The sequence below is a fragment of the Manacus vitellinus genome, unplaced genomic scaffold (assembly GCF_001715985.3).
Source record: "Manacus vitellinus isolate BGI_N305 unplaced genomic scaffold, ASM171598v3 scaffold_20_pilon, whole genome shotgun sequence".
NCBI lineage: Eukaryota > Metazoa > Chordata > Aves > Passeriformes > Pipridae > Manacus > Manacus vitellinus.
The window spans coordinates 1,712,905-1,728,218 of NW_021939471.1; the positions used below are offsets into that span (position 1 = coordinate 1,712,905).

Here is a 15,314-nt window from a genome sequence, read left to right on the forward strand (position 1 = left end):
TAGTGATGGTTGTGGCCTGGCTGGATTGGAGAATCTGCACCACTGTGCCTGCAGTTTTCTTGTGACAGTGCTAGCTGTTAATAATATTACCTTTGCTCTCTGATTTGTTTTGCACTGGAAATTCTGTAACTTCAAACCACTGTACAAACAGAGAGATTTACGTGTCTTTTATGACTGCATGTTGTTAGAGAGCAATACTCTGCACTCAAAATGGCAAGCTTGACTAGAACTGCAATTTGCAGTTATGTTTTTGGCTACTACAAAGTATTTGAAAACAAAAATACATAGTAATTTAACATAGCAGCGATGCAGTTTCCTCTCATTGCCTGTTGGGCTACCTGAGCTCCACTCACTAACACCCTGTGACAGGGCAAGGTGCTGGCTGTGCAGAAAGAAGGAGTAAGGAAAATAATCCTGTACTTCAAGGCCATTTGTTTTCCCCAAAGAGTCCTTCAGAGATGTAACAGAAAGCCAGGTAGAGGTATTGGTATATTGTCCTTCTGCTTTCTGAGTGACAGTTAACACTGACAGTTGTGAAGCGAGCGTGCAGTTGCCTTGTTTGTTCTCTTCTCCTACTCCTCTTCAGACTGTAGAGAGGCCACTTGGGTTCCCCTTTGGAGGCTCAGTGAAGTGCTGCTAGTGAGCTTCTCTGCCCTCCAGAACTGCCTCTGTTCAGGGCAACGATGATGTTTACCTGCATGGGTTTGAAACCAATGAAAGCTGTTGTTTTCCAAATAAATTTGGTTTGGTTTGGTTGGTTTGTGGAGCTTTGTATTCACACTTGCATTCCTGTCTACCGCTGAGCAGCTGCTGACCACACCAAGTGCCACTGGTGTTCCTGTAAATCAGGAGAATTCACAGGAGATTTCAGCTGTACTCTGGAGCAAGCTGCAGTGCTCTCTTTTACATGAGTTTCATGCTGTGTGGCAGAGCGTGGGAATAATAAGCTTAGGCTTAGAAGCACAAACTGGAAACTATTGTGACTGCTTCTTGAATGCAGGAATAAGGAGAAATACCCATTAAAAAAAGAACCAAACCAAAAACCAACAAACAAACCAAACAAAATCCAAACCAAACAGATTTGAAGTGCGCTTACCAGTTACTGAGAGAGTGCAAGCGTCTTGAACTCGAGGTAGTTAAATATTATCACTGACTAAAATGGCACCAGTTTTGAGGGTGAGACTATACAACACTTAACATTCACATAAACCATCCCTGGCCTGCAACAACCCTTCCACTGATGTTTTATAGGGATGTGGAGTAGGGAAACTTCTCTAATACATACGTTGCATTTAGAAGTAATTTGTTTTAAGCATCTTCTCTTTGTAGTTAGCTCTCATAATATTTTAGAAATCATGATTATTTTGTTCCTATCTGATCTCACTTAACTGAAGGAAAGAAAATGGTAATTAAAAGCTTTCCTGTCTGAGCAAGCTCATCCTGTGAATAAAAGGGCCTTACTTCTGTGCACCAGCAGTAAAAGTTACTGCTAGCAAAGAACCCAACCAAACAAGACAAACAAAGCCAACTGGTTCAGCACTTCAGCACTCAAATATATCCTTGTATTAGCCAAGTCAAGTCTGGTGTTTAACTGGAGGCACAAGTAAATCTGCTTTCGTAGTCCCCATCCTCTCCACCTCTGTCTCAGCTCTTCTGTGTAAGAAAAACCTATGGAAAAACTATCCCAAACTTCCCTTGCTCCTACAGCCAGCCTTCGATTTCAAAGAGGGTTTATGACTTGCTTTCCTTTTTCCCCCACTTTTGAGGTAAACGAGTGTCTCCCTGTTTATTAACAGGCTGTATCGGACGCTTCGAGGACCTTTGTGAATCCGAGGAGCGGACCTCGGGGGAGAGAGGGAGGGAAGGACGGCGGGCGCCTCTCAGCCAGCTCTGGAACGCTGGATGCACTGCGCATCCCTCTCGCTGCGGGCCGGCGGGGCCTCCCGACTTGGCGGCGGGGAGGAGGCGGCGGGAGCCTGTTGCAGCTCCTGCTGCCCGGCGCGCTGCGGGAAGTTTGGCGGGCGGTGCCTCCGCCGCCCCGCGCCGCCGCCCGCTGCCCGTCACCGCCCCGGCTCCGGGCGCTGGGCGCGGGGAGCTGTCCACAGAGGGAGGTGCTGAAGGCAGGGAGGAAGCCGAGGGACGCGGACATCTTCGCTCCCCTAATTTCCTCCCTGCCTTCTGCAGCCATTTTGCACCGGCAGAGCTGGAGGGAGCGGGTGGGCTGCGGGGGATGAAGGGAAGAGGGTAAAGAGTTGCGGGGAGCGGAGAGGCAGCCATGGGAGATCCCGACTGGTGTGTCTGCTGAGGCTGGCTCACTGCAGCAGCTGTCATCAGCATCATGGTGAAAAGGAAAAGCTCAGAGGGCCAGGAGCAGGAGAGTGGCCGTGGCATCCCTCTGCCCATCCAGACCTTCCTATGGAGACAAACCAGGTGAGAGCAGCAAAGCCCTGGGTACTTGGGATATCGCTGCAACAGGGCAGTGGAAGTGGGGAGGGGGGTGCGGGCCGGCTGCTGCCCGGAGGCGGGGAGGAAGCGGTGATTGCAGCTGCAACATGCAGGCGTGAAACAAGCTGTTCTCTTTGCACTCAATATAGAGCAATTTGTGTGGATTCGGGAAGGTCTGGAGGCAGCTTGACCTAGTGGCAGTCCCAAGCAGCTTCTTGCTTTGACTTTAAAATATCCCTGTCTATGTGTCTGTATGCACCTTTCCCTTCCTCCCTGTCCCGTCTCCCCCCATCCCATCCCATCCATCCCGCCTCCCCTCCTCCCCCCTTTTAAGAGGACTCGTGGAGCTCTGGCAGCAGAAGCAGCACCCATCAGTGCTGCACCAGACCTGCAGCTTTGCTTGTATCTGTATTTGCAGCTGTCCTGGAAGTGTCATCTATGCCTTGTCAGCATGCAAACAGATACGTCAAAGTCTCACCTTATTTCATTGGATTGGAGAGTAATGATGTGTGAGGGGCTGGATGGATGTATGGCTGCGGTTTCATGTTCCTTGTGAGTCGTGTCTGTCTCCTGTCTCAGCAGAATTCTAAAGTGAAAACATTGTGAGAGTGGGGGGAGGTTGGAAGATTTGAAGGTTGTGGCTCTAATTTAAAGCCTCCATCGCCAAATCCCTTTATACCACAGTCAGTGTCCTCCAAAAAAATAAAATAAGGTGACCTGATTAGTTTTTTTAATATTTAACTCTGTTCCCATTCTGGAGAATGACAGCAGAGGGTGGGTATTTTCTACCTACAAGGCCTGCATTTCATCATAAGCCTTCTACATCAGCTGCTGTGGAGAAAAATACTTAATACAGAGCTGGCAAATGGATCTCTGGCTTAAAATAGAGGAAAAGCAAAGTTCAGTAGTATATAACACATTTTAAATGGAGTATATTGAAAATCTTTCACTGAGATAAAATGGCTAAAAATTATCTGATGGAAGATATTATCCCTGGGGAACAGGATTTCTCCTGAGGGTTGAATTAACAGCTTCTTGGCATATCAGTGTGGGTACTTTGTCTTCTAGAAAAGGTAACAGCATTTTGTCAGATGTTATCAACAGGTATCTGAACATAGTTTTGGCCTTTTGTCTTCCTTTACATTAAATTTCTCTGTGTTTTGCCAACTTTTTGACATGAGAAAAATCCTAAAAATAACTAAGCAAAGTCCACATTGATGTACTGGGTCTCTAACACCTTTTCTCCCTTCCTTCAGTGCATTTTTAAGACCTAAACTGGGGAAACAATATGAAGCTTCCTGTGTGGTACGTACCTGTTTCTCCTTTTCAACTCTTGTTAGTGACTAACTTTTTGTGCAACTTGATCTGACCATGGTGGCCGATAAGCTTCTCAGCTTATCCCAGAAGTGGATTTAGTCCATTCAGCTTAAATCTGTACTTCTATGACTCCTGTTTCTAACTGTATTTCACATAAAACCTCAAGTTACTGTCCAAATGGAGGAGAAAGGGAAGGCATGCAGCAAGTTCAAGTAAGATGTGTATCTAGAGAATTTCAGAATTCCTTGAATGGTTGCTGGTCTTTGGATTATTTAAAGTACATTAAGCGGTTGCAGCCGAACTTGACAGAGTGGAAAAATTTGGTCTGGACACATATCTTAGTAGTTTAAAGTACTTAGATCTCTCTGCAGCAATTTTCTGACTTCCTTCTCACAAGATATTAAGCTGGAGAAGCCTTAGCTATTGCTGACTCACTTTCTTCTTAGAAATCCATAAATTTTTCAGGGTTTTTGCTAGATACCAGATAGTGATAGAGGACTGCTGGCTTAGTGTGTCAGTGAGTAAAATGTACTGCAATTGTAGCACATGGAGCAAAAGGCATCGTCACTGCCTGATGCCATTGACAGTGTCTGGTTGCTGAGAGGCTGGAAAATGGAGCTTGTTGCCTTGTGTCCTTTACCAGGAGCCTTGGCAGTGTGCAGGAGCCATGCCTTGGAGCACCTCTTCTCTGAGGCTGTGGCCCCACCTATGAACTCATACCTGTTACTGTTGGGTAGAGGGACAGTTTCCTTCTCTGTGCCTTCTCCATGATGTATCTGTCTGTCTGTGACTTCCCTGTGCTTCCTGCTGTGCTGTTGGCATTAGGTCTTCCTCTGTGTCCTCCAGGCTGATTCTAAAGCACCTTTCTTCTAAGAGCACCTACCAGGATTCACTAAGCGTAAAAAATAACACCAAAAAAACCCACAAGACAACATAAATCACATGTGTCAGCCAAGGGAAAGGAAGGTCTTAAAAAATCCAATTAATTTCCACCCCTTGAATGAAGAACTTTATTCTTCTCCGGTCCTTAACATAATCATTAAATTGTGGTAGAAAGGTTTCAAAGGTGAGGCTTAGTTTTGAGCAACTGATACAACCTGATATGCTGCATCTGCCACCTTCTCATTATCTTTGCTCCTCAGTTTCCTATCCCTGCTGGAGCACAGGAATGTCTGCCCACATCAACGTGTTCTGTGTTATCCAGTGGGGTAGCAGGGTGCTGAGTGCATGAGTGAGGCAGGGTTTCTGGAACTTGACAGGTACCTGACTTATCTTCTGAAACATCCAGCTGACTGTCTAACACCCCTGTATTGACTAATGTGCCTGAAAATATTGTGCACCTGTTAAATGATCTGTCCTTTTAAAATTAGCTAGCCAGGATTATTGTAGGCATGTCTATAGGCTGCTGACTCTCTGGCAATGCAAATGACACAATGTCATGCAGTATTCTGTTATTATTCTTAGCTCTAAACTTGCTGCAGTAGAATTTGCTGCATATTGTGCATTGAGGAAGCAGATGCTGGAGGCTTAGATTCAGTGAGTACAGCATCTGGTGTGCAGGAGCAGATTGCATTGCTTCTTTGAGCTTTGCTTTATACCATAATACTTGAAGAAAAACCCAGCCCTTTCATAGCCTTGTTTTCCTTACATGAACAATCACACTGACTTCAATTAGTCTATGAATAATAGCTTTTAAGCTGGAGATAAATACCCTCCCCCATACATTGTCTTAAACTGTTTAAATGCTTTTGTGCCTCAGTATGGATTTAATGTTCTTCCTTCTCTCCATTCTGAAATTGTTCTGTCCTGACACAATGTCATTCCTAATGTGCATGAGTCAGAGCTGTAAATGGCCTCATAGGAGTACAAGTGAGTGCTGTACAAAGCTAATGTATTTTTGGGGTGATGGTAAGGAACTTAAGGGTATGTTAAATTCTTTTACCCTGGATTGCATTGGGCATGGAAGAACACAAATGTTTTGTGGAGGATCTTGCAAATGCAAAGTTTATCTCTTTTCTGTTTTTTTTTTACTTGTTTTTGAAAATGTAGTTATGTGTTTTATTGTTATGAATAATTAAAGTATAGATATGGAAAGTTCAGAAGGAGGTCACCTTTATTTATCCAAACAACGGGCCTGGTTGCAGAAAACTGAGTTTTTAAGCACAACAGTTTTCTGTAAATAAAGTGCTTGGCATCTGTATTTCATTACTTGCTAATGTTTATACTATTGCTGTGTTTAGTAAAAAATGGAACCTTACAATCCCATGTGCTATGAACTCCTAGGTTAATGTTTTAGATGTTTCTAGGAACTCCTCCTTGCTCAGTGGACCTGCTCCAAACTGACAGTACTGTCTGCCTGCATTTCAAGCTCTTTCTAGTCAGACAGAAGTTACTTTAGTGATGGTCTTGGCTTTTCACTTGAGCTTTGGAAGAACAGGACTGTAAGGTCCCCTCCAAGGACACAAGTCCAACTCAAAAAGCACTAACCATTTCTCCATGTCTCTGCCAGAGTCCTTCTGTACAAAGCTAAGTACTGGGCCCTGCTCTTTAGTTATTTTTTTCTCCACGTGCAGTCCCATAGGGCTACTCCCCGGGAGGACACCTGCAGTTCCTCTGGCGCTCCTGAGAGGGTGGGAGGGGGGGTGCTGAGCTTCTGAAGGTCCTGTATGTCTAGTGAGGGCTGGGGGCCTGGCTGAGCCCTTGCTGCCTTATGCAATTCATGCAGGTAGATCTTCCCTGGGCTTTGAGCCAGGGAATTTCACGTGACTCAGGCAAAGCTGTTTATGAAACCATGGCAAAGCCCAGCCAGAATCTGCTCTGTCCTATACTCCTTGTCTAGGCATCTTCAGGCAGCTACCTGTTCCCATTCCAGCAGCAAAGGAACACACAGACTGATCCTGGTCACAAGGTATTTGACAGTCCCTTTGGTTCTTGGTGGAGAAGAAGGTAAAAGGAGTGGGAAGGCAGCCAGAAAAGGTTGACTGCCACTCCCTGTGAAAACAGATGTCACCACCAGGCTAAAAGGAAAAATGCTTGTGTAAGTGGGCCTGAGGGAGCTGAAAACAGAAACAGAGCATTGCTGAAAGGGGCTGCCCTTTCTCCAGCCAAGATATAAACACTGACTTCCCTCACTACCACCTTGGCACATATTCTTTATTGGCCTTTGGTGTGTGGGGTGTCTGAGGCACGAACAAGCTTGCTATAAGTAGGTAACTGCTTTCTCAGCCAAGCTGCAGCCCTGAGGCTGCAGCTCCAGACATACCCATAGCATGACAATATCTGTCTTCTGACTGACTTGCAGGGAGCTTTTTCAGACGTTCTCATTCAGCCTTCTCATTGAAGCATGTAAGTCTTCCCAGCTGTAGCAGCAGTTGCTCAGTTCATGTGGGGTGAAAATTAGGTCTTCTGTCTCAATGTCTGTATATTTTTTGTAGCAGGTCCTGAAAGTTAGAGTAGAACTGCAGCAATCCAAAAGGAAGGCTCTATAGGAGCAAATGCTAACCCAGGGCCTTGCATCTTCAGTGTCTGGTGTAGACAGAAGCTGCTGTGAGCTGAACCTTTATGGAGAACCCCAGGCAAATTCCACAGGAACACTTGTCCAAAGAACTGCATGTTCTTGTTGGTCTGCTTGGGACAGTTCTCAATGTGGGGACTGATGCCAATTAGTTCCTGTGCTGGCAGTACATCCACAGTAGTAGTTACTGTACCAGGCAGTGCCTGTAGCAGGCAGGAACACTCAGTGGTTTCCATACAGCAGCTTCTGTGTTTGCATTTTTCTGGTAGCATGCAGTACTTCTGTGTCAGATACTTGTGATCACATAAGCTGCTCCAGAAGCTAATCTTTCATTAGGGTACAGAAATATGTTAGGCTTTCTGCTCAGGCCAGGGAAGAACAGCGGAATCTGGCAGATAAGCATGTAGGGAAATCTTCATGTGTGCCCAGAGGCCCAAAATGTGGTAAATGCAAGACGAATTTAAAGATATAATTGCAAACTCCTTGGCTTCCTTTTGAGTTTCTGAAGCATGCAGAATGTGGACCACAGCTTCCAGAAGGCAGTTTTGGGGGAATTTCTCCCTGATGCCATTGAAGTACCCGGGAATGAGACCTTGAATGGAAAACCAAGGAGCAACAACGTGTTTTTGTCGCACTGGTGAAAGAGCTTGTGACCAAATAGGTAGTCATGAGGCTAAGCTGGTATATGGCAAGGACATGCATTGTCATTATCTTTCCTTTAGGAACTTTGGAGAAGGAATATAGCTGCATTTGTGACCTATAATGAGATCTTTGTATCTGATCAGAGCAGCAACTTATTGAAATTTTTGGAACAACTAGCAATAAGGAGCTTCCATAGAGATGTCAGAGGCAGATAGTCTTACTTTTTGTTGCTTGAGGTAAAAATAATGAACTTGCTGCAGCCATCAGCTCTCTTAAGTGTTCATAAAACCATTACATCATGGCTAGACAAAAAATTTTGTACAGTGATTATTTTTTGTGACAGGATGTGAAAACATTTCCTAAGGCTCATATACCTTTAATGGGTTGCCCTTTGTGTTACACTAAACTGAAAGAGCATGTGTGTTTGAGAAGAATATCCAGCACTCAGCTCCACAAATACAGGCTTCCTTAGCTCCTGTGACTTTCAACAGGATTACTTGCATGCCAGATTAATACCCAACATTTGGCTTGATGTCAGAACTTACTAATATACGGGTTATACTTGCTTTAACTCTCTATATTACAGAAAATATATTGTGTGGCCCTTTCGCTTCTTAGTCAAGTATGTCCAAATGTCTGGTGAACTTTAGTTACAGTCTGTGTTTTTCAGGAAAAATATTACAAGATGTGCTTTAGTTATACAATTAAATATCACAGGTTTTTAAAAGAGAATGTTCTATGTGCTGGAAGGAATATGCAGAAACAGATACACAGTGTCTTTCTTTCCTTGTTCTTGCTTTTAGTCTTTTGAAAGAGTTTTAGTAGAAAACAAACTGCATGGCCTTTCTCCAGCTCTCTCTGAAGCCATCCAGAGCATCTCTCGCTGGGAACTCGTCCAGGCTGCGCTCCCGCACGTGCTGCACTGCACCGCGACGCTGCTCTCCAACCGGAACAAGCTGGGTTAGTGCTCCTCTGAGGGGGCTGTCAGGCAAAATGTGACATTCTGATGCTCAGGGTGCCAACATATTCTAAATCCTTAGAACCCCAGTTAGTTCATTCTGTGGCTTGTCTTTCCTGTGGCTTGTCTTTCTTATTTGTAGCAGGGTAACCTGTGGGAGCTTCCCCAGTGAAGGTAATGGCTCGATGAGCTGAAGAGCAGTTCAATAACATTTTGCTGGTTATTTTCCAGAGGTAATAGAACTTATTTTAGAACAACCACCCAGCAGACATGGGTTCCTTGAAGGAATACGTATTTCTTTCAGTTGTCAGTTGCAACAGATACTTTTAGTATCTTCAGTTCTTCTTTTTGTTTCTTTTTTTTTTCTTTTTATTCAGATCAATGCATGGGATTCTCAGCAGATAAGTCAATCAGACAGTAAGGACAGAGGTCCAAATAGAACTTACTTTTAGTAAGTCTTTTACTGATTGATTTCAGCCAGGAATTTGCTTCCCGAGACATGCCAGTTGGAGGCCTTAACAGGACACAGCTTGAGCACCTTACAGTGCTCACTTCCATTTTATTTTATTCAACAAAGTCAAACAGACAAGACTGTCAAGTTGGCTGCTTTTGGGAGCACTCTATGTCCATGCTGCTGTCTGTGCCCTGCAGCTGACATTGCAGGAACTGGACTGCAAATGCTGTGAAGTAAATGGAGACTTGTGATTTAGGAGATTTCAGGAGGTTTCAAACATAATGAGACAGAATGCTGATGCTTTTAATGGTAGATTTTTAATTTTCAAATGCTTATCAGGAAGTTGGATGTCCAGTTTCCCGTGCAGCTCTGAAAGTCTCAACAGTACCATTAATGGTAACCCTGTGAGATACAGTGATGCATTTTTCCACACAGGGCATCAGGATAAGCTTGGAGTAGCTGAAACAAAGCTTCTTCACACTCTTCACTGGATGCTGCTGGAGGCTCCTCAGGACTGCAGCAATGACCGATTTGGAGGGGACAGAGGCTCTAGCTGGGGAGGGAGCAGTAGCGCCTTTATCCATCAGGCGGAAAACCAAGGATCACCAGGACATCCCCAGCCCAGTGCCACAACTGAGGAGGAGGAGAATAGCAGAAGGAAGTTCTTCCAGAACTCCATGGCCACCGTGGAGCTGTTTGTCTTCCTCTTTGCTCCCCTTGTCCACAGAATTAAAGTAAGTGGAACGCTGATGGGGTGCTTGTGTGGAGTGAGCTCTGAGCAGGAAAGGAATTACTCTGCCTTTGTGATTGTTATTTAATTCAGCCTACAGTGCACATTGGGGGACCACTGGAAATGTTTTAACAAGCTGGCAGGATACCACTGCCATCAGGAAGAAATCCTTCCAGTGACATGAACAATCACCTCAGCATCAGGCAGGCACAAAGGAAAATAAATCTGAAGTGAGCCATTTTTAGCCTTTGGGAATGTGAAAGATCTGTGGCCCCTGTGAAGTCTCTGGGATCCAGGAACCTGCAGAAAGGGTTGTGAGCTTTGGCTTGTGCCAGTGATTCTCAACCATTGCTCTGAAGGGCCTTGCTAGTTTTTCAACTGTGGGGCTGCCACTGGGATTTGTTGTTGTCATTACTAATCATCTTGATGCTAATTACCAGGAATGTGTGATGGTGCTATAAGCATGGCAGTAGCAAAGGCAATGGAGCATTCCTTTGTTCTGAAGTTGGAAGCAGGCTGCAGGCTTCCTGTCTGCCGGGGTGGCTCTATTGATTTTATGCTGAGTGCATCAGCTTTGCAGAGTGGTGATGAGAAGGCATTTTCTGCATGTTCTCCTGCCTCTCTGGGGGGCTGCAGTTTTTAGCCTTTACGTTTCCAGCTAGGCCTTGGGAAAGAGTAGGTACTTGGAAAAGGTCTGTAAAGTCATGAAGTGATGGGGCTGTTATCTGTTCTAATCCTGCCTCCTATGCTGCAGCAGTTGAAGAAGATAAGAAAGAACAGGAAATAAAGGATAATCTTTTGATTCAGGCAGGTGAAAGCAAGACTGGAGAAGTAGATTCTTTCCCTACTTCTGCTACTGAGTTCCAGTACAGTATAGCTCAATTTATTTAGCCCAAATTTGTCATAATTTTTTCTGTAAGCTACTGGGACAGGACAGGAAGAAGTGTTGAATTCTTCCCAGTGCTACACACACAAATGTGGGTTGCCCTTTGAATGAATTAAATGAAACTGGAGGTAGACCCTGGCTATTAGAGAGAAGATTTCCAATCTTCAACATTAATCTTTCTGGGATGTTGTTTCCCATTTATAAGGTGGGGTTAATATCAGTATCTCAGGTTTATCTTGAAAATCTCTGAGATCTCTGAAATACTGTGGTGATAAATATTGAAAAGCCCAAATTTGCATGATTTAGGCCAGTTGCATACGTAAAGCACTGTAAGTAGTGTCAGTGTTTCTGTACTGTCATAGCTCAGGTACCAACAGTGCTAATGATATCAGTGATGTATTATACCACTGCTTCATAGTAATCTGTTACGTTTCCTCAATTTCTAAGTAATGTTTTAATATTTAGTATTCTTATTCTTTTGGGGAAGAAGTTCAAGTCTTGGAGTGTAAATCCTAAGGTTGAGATTGAATACCAAACATGAAGTGACTTTATATGGTTAAAAGAGATGCTTTCTGACAGGAATGGCCTTTTCTTTTACAGCTTAATGTCCTAGGAAAAACAGGGTTCCTTACCTAGTATAGAAATTTCATTTGGAAAAACCTTCCTGTGTGTTTTTGTATTGAGATTTCTCTGTGATTTTTCATCAGCCACATGTGACATGCATTAAGTCTGCCGAGCGTTGTCAGTGGTCCCCGAGTTAGCATATACCCACTGCAGAACTGCACATGGTGTCACTCATCTCTTGTAGGATCTGTGCATCAGAGAAATTGCAGCCCTCACAAACTGGAAACCACATTGTTTCGTGTGAGCTGGTGTGCCACCACCTCTGTTTCTCTTCCTAGGAGTCGGATCTGACATTCCGCTTGGCCAGTGGCCTCGTTATTTGGCAGCCCATGTGGGAACACAGGCAGCCTGAAGTTTCTGCCTTCAATGCTCTTGTAAAGCCCATCAGGAACATCGTTACAGGTCTGTGACTTTGCTGTGGTAATGGAGCTCCTGAGAGCTGGGAATGCCTAATGCTGCCTTACATTCTGTAGTCATTGTATTTGAAGGAATTTACTGATACTGCAGGAATTAGTGAAACCTTAGAGTAGTTTAAGGTTGTTTCCCCTCGGGAGTCAGCTGACATTTGCCTGATAGTTGAATAGGAGAGAGCCATCACAAATAGGAAATGAGAAACTCCTCAGTAGAGTTATCATTACCTGTCAGCCTCCTATCTCTGTTTCACCTCATCTCCCTCAGTTGCTAAGAAGGGGAAAGGCAGTATCTCTTAGCAGTCTGATGTGGGTGAATTGAGCTTTCCCAAACTGGCACTGAACAAAAGTGAACAGTGAAGAACACACAGTTGATTGTCCTCCTATCTAAAATTTGAATTTCCCCATGTTATGAAATTAAAAAAGGTAATTTCAAGACTCTCCAAAGAAAGGCCTAGGTTGTGAATTCACTTCTGCATGCTGGAAAGGGTTGCTCTTCCTTTGTGTTTCAGCCATAATGAGACTGGAATTGGGTACTTAGGCTTCAGAGACTTTGGCTTCCAAGGCCTAGTCCCAAAAAACTTTACTTTTATGTTTTTAGACAATAGTTTTGCATAATTTCTACAAGGTGGTGCATTGAAAGTGAGCTGGATATATTGCTGTAGCATTGCTTGCCAGCTCTCAAGAGCATGGAGCTGTAATTTTCGTCAGAGTGAAAATGTAGTTTGCCAAATCAGATTTTTCTTAAAACAAGTAATTTTGTTCTGAAGGTTTTGTACACCTTTGGAACATCCCAGAATTGAAAAGATTCGAGTATTTCAGATTATTTAAAACAGTCTTTGACATCTAACAATTCATCCCTCTGCTTCAACTTCTGGAATTAAAATATAGGATTTCAGCCCTGGAACTAACAAAAGGAATTAGTCCTAAATTTTCTTCAACCATTGGAATTTTTCCTGTAGGTCTGTCTGAAGTCAGAAAATTCCTAAAAAATAACTTAAGGAGTAAAGTATGAAAGGAAAATGCTCTGTTATGTTTCGAAAGCATTTTCAGCAGGACAGAAATAGTAATTGGAATGAGGTCCTTTATATCAAGGAATATGCTGCTATCTTAGCATTATCTCAAACTGGGACCAAAAAAAAAGTCAAATTTACTTAAATTTTCCTTCACACAACAAACTATAATGAAGAAGCTTTGCAATGTTTTGTTTGCAGTCAGTCTAAATCACATCTGCACAGCTTTCAATGTGACAGGATTTCAAGAATAGTCTTCCTAGTCAGTGTTATGCCCTTGTTCTGCTACAATATCACTGACCAAACTTTCTCTATGATATGTGTGTTTCCTGTGATGAAAGCATTTGGCAAATTGGAAATCCCAATACACCCTTTGAGATGTAGCCTGGAAAAGGACCCGAATATATGTGCAAATAGGAGGGAAAACTCCAAAATGAAAGGGACTAGTATGTACAGGAAAACAAAATTTGATGGCAGATGGATTTAGGATAAAATTTATATTCAAATTAAATTTTAAAGAAATAGAGGTTTCCACTAGACAGTGTAGATGACAACGCAATGGAAATAACTGTGCAAAAAATTCAAACAGTCCTTTTTTTCTTTTTCCTTTTTATGGCTGTGGCTGATGCCCAGAAAGTCTGCAGCAGAGAGAGGCTGCTTTGGGTTTGGTTTTGTTTTCTGGTTTATCCTTTCAGTGGTACATTATAATATAAGAGGTGTTTCCTGAAATGTTCTGCTTTGACTTCTTTTCTCAGCCAAGAGAAGTTCTCCCACCAACAATCAGAGTGCGACTTGTGAATCCCCTAATCTGGACAGTGGCCATACTGAGGTGAGTTCTGTGCTAAGGTTTGACAAGCTTGAATAAGGGGCTGAGAGAGGGGGGAAAACAGAACTTGCTTTTACCACCCTAAAGTATTCCATCTCCAGAAATTACAGTTATTCACAGTTCTTCCAAAGGCTCCCAACCTAATTTGCAGTGGAACCAAAGGGTATTAGGTGTAGTTGTCTGGATCTTCTTGTCCTTATCCTGTCTTGTAGGATGGAAATCTGATCTTGCTTATGATGGGGAGTTGGAACTAGATCTTAAAGGCCCATTGCAACCCAAACCACTCTATGATTCAATGATCTTACGTATTTTCCTTGGCAAAAGCCCTGTCTTACCCTTTGCCTGTGCAATGCCTAGTACTAAGAAGCCCCAGGCTTGCTCAGTTTCTCCATATTACCATGGCATTGTGGTGGAAGTAATGGTCATGTCTTAGCACAAATCGCAGTTATAAAGCTAATATGGGAGAGATAAGTATGTTTATATACCTCTTTTCTTTTATTACAACCATCCAAAGGGACTGCAGGTGGTCTGTGAGACAACACGGCCAGATTCTGTACCTCCAAAGGCTGCTGTTTCAGCATGTCATCGTGGAAATTCCTTGGATGGAAGCATATCCTCCCAAACCTCTCAGGAGAGAGGTACTGCACATCCCAGGTACAACCCCCCCTCAGGAGAAAGTTAGGCTGGTGTGAGGCCATACAAGTCCTGTATCTTGAATCTGCTGTTGTCTGTGCATGATGAGCGTGCTCGATGTTTATCTCACACTCTTAATGCCACGAATCTCAGTTCTGGGTTTTGAACAGGGTGGTGACACAATGCCACTTCCATTGAAGAAGTCTCTAGCTGACCTGTCGGGACAGTTTCTTTAGTCTTTTCTAGTGTGTTGGTTTCTTAAAATTAAAGACACAAAAAATAAATTGCAGGTTCAACCTTCCTAGGCTGGATTCAGCCTCAGGCAACTGGTATATTTTCTGGCATCTTTCTGATTGGATTTTTTTCCCTCTAGCAAAGGGTTTTTGCAAGCCTGTCTCCATTGCCTTCATTATTTCTTCTCTGCATCCTGCTGCTTAGCTTCCTTTAGACTGCTGTCCCAAAGGAACAAGCTAACAAAGAAGAATAGCCATGCAAACATCCTTTAAGCTTGCCCTGCAGCACACAAGCCATGGTTTTCCAGCATGGCACTGATAAATTCATCTAGATTTTAGGGTGCATAAAGGTAGAACCAGATTTTTCAGTAGTGCTGGACACTTGGTGGTGCCGTAAAGTAAATGAAGCTGATAAGTGTTTTCAGGGGGCGGAGAGGGAGGGAAGCCTATAATTTTAATATATATAACTATAATTTTAGGTCTCTATGGATTTAGGAGTGTCACTGAAACTCCTTCTGAAAATTTTGGTTCTGTTTTGGGAAATGTCATGTCCAGAACGTTGCAGATTTAAGAAATGGCTTCATTACAGTGACAGAAGAAATGTAGGATGGAGTGGGTTTCTGGATACC

The 15,314-nt window shown here is 43.5% G+C and overlaps 1 protein-coding gene across 1 annotated transcript in view; it reads left to right on the forward strand.

The window, feature by feature from the left end:
• The first annotated feature begins 2,119 nt into the window (after positions 1–2,119).
• The window catches only part of UNC80 (unc-80 homolog, NALCN channel complex subunit), a 117,647-nt gene continuing 104,452 nt past the window's right edge, over positions 2,120–15,314 (forward strand). Inside the window, exons 1-7 of the mRNA XM_018071749.2 lie at positions 2,120–2,430; positions 3,702–3,750; positions 8,722–8,878; positions 9,766–10,064; positions 11,849–11,972; positions 13,749–13,822; positions 14,334–14,473. Of these exons, the coding sequence (XP_017927238.1) occupies positions 2,339–2,430; positions 3,702–3,750; positions 8,722–8,878; positions 9,766–10,064; positions 11,849–11,972; positions 13,749–13,822; positions 14,334–14,473 (935 nt within the window). The 5' untranslated portion in view covers positions 2,120–2,338. The remainder of the gene's footprint in view (positions 2,431–3,701; positions 3,751–8,721; positions 8,879–9,765; positions 10,065–11,848; positions 11,973–13,748; positions 13,823–14,333; positions 14,474–15,314) is intronic.